This window comes from Vicugna pacos, chromosome 30 (assembly GCF_048564905.1).
Source record: "Vicugna pacos chromosome 30, VicPac4, whole genome shotgun sequence".
NCBI classification, from domain to species: Eukaryota; Metazoa; Chordata; class Mammalia; order Artiodactyla; family Camelidae; genus Vicugna; species Vicugna pacos.
The window spans coordinates 21,777,813-21,784,734 of record NC_133016.1 but is presented as its reverse complement, the minus strand read 5'-3'; the positions used below and the strand labels follow the sequence as shown (position 1 = coordinate 21,784,734).

The window sequence follows — 6,922 nt, the reverse complement described above, 5'->3', positions numbered from 1 at the left end:
CAATTCCTAATGTCTCCGCCTTTTCATTGATGCACTATTGCTTTAATATTCATAATAAATATTCTTCTAGCTTTCTGCTATAAAATAGTCTATGTAGCAAAATGTTGCACAGCACAACAGAACAGAACAGCAGGAGGATTACAAAAACGGACAATCAACACTGAGGATAATCCTTTCACTTACCAGGGGCAACCAAATTACCCCCTTGAGGGCCTGGCGTTGCTGGCTCCAGAGCTGAGAAATGAGCCAAGGCCAAGGCCAGGGGTGGGGCTGGGGGAGGGGAAGGCCAGGGTAAGGAGGGGTCAGGGTACAGGCCAGCCAGGGCAAAGGGTACTTCCCACTCTGACCCCACAGAGCAGCTAAGGCATGTCCACCCAGGAGCCCTGCCCAGGGGCAGTGTCTGCCAGGCCCGGCAGTGTGGCGGTCCTGCCCGATGGTAGCTTGGCAGGCTGCCTCTGTGGAAAGCAGGTGAGCACGGCTCCAGGGTGGAGGCAGAGGGGAAGCTGGGCCGGAAGCCCAGGGAATGGGACCCACAGTCCAGCCAGAGCAAAGTTGGGGCTTAGGGACCCTGCACGGCCCAGCCACTCCTCCCAGCCTGGCCAGGCAGTGTGGCGAATCCGGGCCTCTGCTCCCTCCCCCATCAGCACCATCCCAGGGGGCTGCATGTGGAGGGTGGATTTCTCCACCAGCAAAGGCAGTGATGTCAAGAGGCAAGAGGGAAGAAGGATGAGCTGGAAAGAAAGGGGAGGGGGACAGAAGGGAGGAGGCAGACATGCAGAGACAGTCCAAGTGCTCAGAGGCTGTTCCCGGGACACGGACCTCCTCTCCCTTCTTTTGGCCCAAAAGCAGCTGGGCTCACCACTGTGCCAGGCTTTGAAGCTACTGCTTCTCCAAACCTTCCCCTCCCGCTCCTCCTAGGGGGCAGTGAGGATGGAGGCCCACCTCAGTCCTCCACAGCAGCACCTTCTACCCACACCTCTGTTGGAGAAATGGCAGAGGGCGAAGGAGATGCTGGGAGGAGAGACCACCACAGGTCTAAAATCTGTCCCAATGTGCTGTCAAGAGTGATGCTTCAAAGACAAAGTCTCCTGGAGATGATAGGATGGGGGTGCAAATCCCAAATGCCATAGTTTGTGGCTTATATTCTGCCAACCCCATCTCCATATCCAACAAGACGTGGGTTTCAGCTCACTCTCCAAATGACCACCAAACCTTGTGAAAGCACATGTCCCATGTCCAGGGATGTGTCCACCTATCTTGGCTCCCTGTCCCCTGCAGGATGCTGTGTATGAAAAGACAGACATCCTTCCAGGTGTCTCCTTTGAGCAACTCTGCTGGATAAATTCTCCGTCCATTCTCTTCCTCTCCTCTCATGCCTCCTTCCCTCCATCCTTCCTTCTTCCCTTCTTTCCTAAGAGGAAGAGATAGCACAGCATGGTGGTCTCCCATCGACTCTGTATCTGAGGGACCCTGGAGAAACCCTCCAGTTCCCCTCTCACACCCCAGCCCAGAAAACTGAGACTCAAGGAGGCCAAGTGACTTACTCAAGGTCACAGGGGAGTTTGCAGGAGAGCTAGTCTGAAAACCCAAGCCTCCTGACTCCCAGTCCAGGGCTCGTTCAGGCCTGGGTCTCAGATGCTCCTGCTGGTAATGTCCAAAGGACCCAATTCTGGGACCAGAGAGATCTGCAGCCCAGGTGGAGAGTGGCCTCCAGTGTCCCGAGACTTTCCTCAGAGGATGGGGACAGGGCAAGCTGAGGTTGTGGGAATGGGGAGAAGCAGGAAAAACAGGTTAATAGTGGGAAATTGGGGTGGGGGGGAAGGATAGCAAGTGAAAGGCTTACCCCAGTCTGCTGACGAGTGCAAATTATATTTATATATGTGCTAAATACAGTCACTATATTGGAGTTTTTCACTAGATCACAGCATACAGAATCAAAGGTTTGCATTTCGTATGGAATGTATCCAAAGAGGCCAGCACCACAGTAGGACAGCTTGCAATCACACACCCTGATAGTTTGGACGAAATAAAGTTCGCGGAATTTTATTTAAATTTTTTTTTGTATTCGTAGTTGTTTGTCATCGTACCAATGCATGCAAAGCATTCCACTCCCAGAAACAACGCCAAAATGAGGTAATAGGAGTAATAAAAAAAATTAGTATCCTTTCTAAATAAATAAATTATAATTAAAAATGCAAAACAACTATAAAAATAATTAAATAAGAACCCACGATATCTACAAGTTAGTCATAAATTATGATTGTTAAATATAAGGCATTTAAACTCACAAAACCCTGTAAACTAGCAACGTGCCATGTTTTTTGTTTTTTGTGGTTTTTTTTTCATTTTTTGTTTTTCTATCAGCTGAAATCGCTCTAGCATTTGCTCTACGCGCGCGCAGGAGATGAAACACGAGGGGAGGACCTGACAGACGTTGCTACAGCCCCACGCGGGGAGTGTCTGTCCCGCCGGCAGGCGGGGGCTTGGGGGATTTCTTTAGGGGGAAAAAAAAACAAAATCTGGTGCTTTTTCTTCACCATTGAAAAAACTGTGCTTGTTCATTAGGCGTAAAGAGTTAAGAATACTTGCACGGAGGCTGGAAACGTTTGCAGAAGAGGAGCTTGAGTCCCGCCACGGGGTGGGGCGGGGGCGGGGCCCCGGCGGGGGAGGAGCCCCGGGCCCCGCCCCCGCCGCGCCGGGTGATGAGGGTTCGTGGATCAGCGTCCCCGGCGGGTGGACCGATGCGGCCAGGGCTGCCCTGCGGCGGGAGGCCCAACTGGGATCCTGGGGCAGCTCTCGCCCCAGAAGGCACTCATGCGTCTCAGTCAAGAAAGGGTCTGAGTCCCTTGAGTTGAGCAGAAGGAGAACGATAGGGGGGTCTCCTCTCCCGGAGGCGGTGGGTGTGACATGCCGAGGCCCCAGCCTGCCTCCTCTCCACTCTTCCCAGGCTCCCGGACAGTGGCGGGAGGGGGCCTCGCGGGAAGGGCAGCACAGAGCCCTCTCCTCTCTCTCAACTGCGGCCGGGCAGGGCCGGAGGGGTCTGAGTCCATGGCACCTCTTGTGCCCACCTGCAAGGTAGGACGTGGGGTACCCCAGAGAGATGATGAGGGGGCTCCAGGATCCATCCCCAAAGTCAGTGGCTGATCTCTCCCTTCTGGATGACCCCCACCTCAGTTACTGCCTAATGTTAGCCCGGTGCATTCAGGGGGCCTGCAGAGAACTGAGGGGAGGAGGGGACCCTATAATGCAGATGTTGGTGCCCACGGGAAAGTGGTTGTCAACAGCTCAGTGGGCACCCTGCTCTCCCCTCTTGAAAGCTGCGTTGCTGTTAGGGAGGATCAGACAATGTGGAAGGAAATTTAGTAAGCAGCAATCCAACCTCCTTGTGACAGCTGAGGAAACTGAGGCCCAGAGGGTAGGAGAGAGGTTCCAGACCTGTCCACTTTGTTAGTGAAGAGCCAAGACAGAACCCAGACACCAGATCTCCTTCCCTCCAGCCTCCCCACCGCACCCCCTCTCCACACGCACACCCCACACCCTGCTAGCCTTTCAAACCAGCCTGGGAGAGAGGAATAAAAGACTGAGACTAAGTCGGGAGTGACCTTCCCTAGACCACCTGGCTACCTCTGGATCAAAGTAGAGTGGGGAGAATTCCCAATTTCCTGCGGCTACCAGTAACTAGCTCTCTCTGAAATCCTGACTTTCCCACTTGTGGGACCTCCAGCCGTTAGCCCTGGAGAAACTGTTCACACACCAAAATCACTGAATGGGACAATGTAACACTCATTGCTGTCGACCTTGAATCAGACTAGTCGCCCTTTTTGCACTATGGCCTTGGCTCCTCAAGATTGTAAGCTCTGGGAGGCCAGGGACGTTGTCTTCCTGGCCGTTGTCTCTCCCGGCACCTGCACTGGCAGGCACTCAGTAAAGATGGCCTCAGTCTGAGTAAGATCCTTGAGGAACCCTCCTACCAGAAGCCATGACCCCCACTCTCTGCCTGCAGGTATCCAGAGTAGCCATCCCTCCACTTGACAGCTCTGAATGTGCTAGAAGCTTCTACCTCAAGCCAAAATCTGCCTCCTGATCATTTTTGCCCATTGGTCCTGGTTTTACCCTATGTAGCAGCAATGCAGACTCAAATTTTCTTAACCTTGTGGAATTTCTTCATTAATATGATAAGTAGCCTGTCTGCCTTAGTCTTCTCTTACTGATATAAGGGCACCGAGACCGGGGCAAGCAGAGAGGGGAGAGGGAGGTTTTCAGGGCAGTGCAAATGAGGGAGGGAGAGGGAGGTTTTCAGGGCAGCAGCGAGAGGGGCAAAGGAAGAGAGCAGAAGTCCAGCAGAACTGCTTCATATGGATGAAGAAAGTTGGGTTGGGGATGGAATTTGGTGGATTTTCCCATCTCCCTTCTTCTGTCTTCCCATCTCTCTGCTTCATTTGAGGTTCAGAAAAATCATGGGGCGGTTCAGAAAGACACACTGTCTGGTGTCATTTGGAACTTCCAGGTCTCATCTCCCACCACCCCCATCCCTAAACCCCAAGGAGGCTCCCAGGAGAGAGCACAGAATGCACTGGGCAGATAGTATTAATCCTCACAACATCTGGGTGAGGTAGAGGAAGCGGACGGGATGCACTGCTGTCTCTTCCCACTGTAAGGAGAAGGAAACGGAGGCACAGAAAGGAAGGGACTTGCCCAAGGTTGTCAAAGAGTCAGAGAAAGAGCCAGAGGCTAGGGACACAGGACTTCCCAAACCCAAACGAGGTGGTCTCAGTGCTGGGGCCATCTCTGAGGGACTCCATCGGGATTTGAGACATCCCAAAGGAGGCGCGAGTTCCTTCTCCGGGTCCACCGTGTTTGACCTCAGCCCCTATGTGCTAGCTGAGAGCACTTCGGCCAAGACCTAGTGTCCATCACTTATGCTAACTTCATCTTTAGCATCTGGTTAAGTTTTTGCATTAGGGAGGCAGTGGCCAAATTGCCTCTATGTGACAGGGTACGCGCACAGCTGAAAGGAAAAAGCTGGAGCGAGCAGGGTTATCTTGGCTCTGAGGAATCTGGGGGCAACTCTAGCTGAAGGCTGACCCCTCCTGGTTCAGTGTGCAACCAGGGGAGGGAGGGATGGCTGGAGCTCAGTAGACGGTCTCTGGAACTGGGGAGCCCTCCCTCGAGATAATTCTCCCCTCACCTACTCAAACACTGCCTTCCCAGGCCGGCTGAGCCCCTCCGAGGTCCATCTAAAGCCCCCATCTGCTCCTACTCCAGTCCTCCCATTTCCCAGACGCCCCCCTCCATGCTCCGTGCACTGTAAACATGAGAAAAACAAAAGCTAAGAAAAAGCAAAAACAAAACAAGAACCCCCCTCCCGCCTCCCAACCTGGGTGAAAAAAAAAATCATCCTTTTTCACCGTAAACAGGATTTGGCTTTTTTTTTTTTCACCTTTGATTCCTTTTTTCTCTTCTCTCATAAAGACGGGAAGATTTGGGCTGTCGTTGGTTGGTTCAGTCAGGCACCAAAACAAGAAACTCAATGAGAAATATTTGGTGCGGATTCGGTAACAGCGACATGTCCACCACAGATGACGAGAGCACCACACACGACATTTTTCTGAAGCTAACATGCTCTGGCTGCCATCCACAGGAATAGCTAGAGACCCCTACGTGGTTTCTACGTGGTCGAGAGGTATATGTACAACCCTTCAAAGGACAGGACTGAGGGGCCGGTCTGTCAGCTGGGACCTCAGGGTCACGGCTAGATTCTCAGCAGCGCGGCCCCCCCCACCCCGCTCCGGGCACCGCCAGCTCCCTCCCTCCCGCGCCGCAGGTGGATGAGGACTGGGCGCCGGGGCGGCCACCACCGGGATGGCTGAGCCCTCCCCCACCCTCCTTTCCACCGGCAGGGATACCACCGACTCCTCTTTCCACACAATGTGCTTCGAGGCTTTTCCTCTAATTCAAATGGCTCAGAAGGCAAAGTTTGGCTGCAAGGGCTATGGCCGTGGGGGGACCTGGTGAAGGAAAACGGGGTGTCCACTGGCTAATTCCTCCCTCAGCTGTCGGCTCCCAGTTGTGTCTCAATGTCCACTCGGCAGATGGGGCATTTCTTGCTCATGGCGAGCCACTGATCCACACACAGTTGGTGGAAGAGGTGCATACAGGGTAGGCGCCTGGAAGAGAGGAGGGAGGGTCGAAGGGAGGGTCAAAGGGAAGGGGCCCCAGGCTGTGCCAGGAGCTGAGAGGGACACTGGCCACTCAGGGGACCAGATGACTCACAGCCAGGACACCTGGGGGACTGGCCCAAGAGGGTCTTAGGGGCTCAGACATGGAGTGGGGCTGTGGCTGGGGTGGGAGGACCCCCAAGGCCCTCCTTCTCCTGTTGCTCTAGACCAGCCTGGAACAAAGCCAGGACTTTGTCTTCGATCCATCCCGGCCAAAGGTCACTCCGTTCTCTTACACTGTGTGTCGGGGAGTCCACACCATGGGCACCACACATCTAGAGTGTTCTACACTCCACCTTCCTAGAACAACCACAGAGCACACTGTGCACACTTAGCACACCCACACACGAGCAAACAAGCAAGGCCCCCGGCCCCTGCCACACGGCATAGGCCTGATCACCAGCCCCACGGAGGACCAGACAGGGACTGGACGAGCAAGGCTCCTACCTCACGTCCTCTCCATCTTCCAGCAGAGACAGACAGATTGTGCACTTCTCATCTGTGTCTGACTCCTCCCCCTCTTCCTTCTTGCCCTTGCCGTCCTGGGGTCTTCGCTAGGGGAAGCAGAGGAGCAGCGCTCATTATCTGAAGCCCGCTCACCTGGTGGCCATGGTCCTTCCTCCACAGCCTCTTGCCTCCCTTTCAGCCTCCTTTCCCCAGTCCCTTTTTAAGTTCTTCAGTAACACCCCGACTTCCGTGCTCTT

At 54.1% G+C, this 6,922-nt stretch overlaps 1 protein-coding gene across 1 annotated transcript in view; it reads right to left on the bottom strand.

The window, feature by feature from the left end:
- Positions 1–5,420: 5,420 nt before the first annotated feature.
- The window catches only part of ARK2C (arkadia (RNF111) C-terminal like ring finger ubiquitin ligase 2C), a 97,925-nt gene continuing 96,423 nt past the window's right edge, over positions 5,421–6,922 (bottom strand). Inside the window, exons 7-8 of the mRNA XM_072952341.1 lie at positions 6,666–6,772; positions 5,421–6,167 (exon numbers count right to left, since the gene is read on the bottom strand). Of these exons, the coding sequence (XP_072808442.1) occupies positions 6,050–6,167; positions 6,666–6,772 (225 nt within the window). The 3' untranslated portion in view covers positions 5,421–6,049. The remainder of the gene's footprint in view (positions 6,168–6,665; positions 6,773–6,922) is intronic.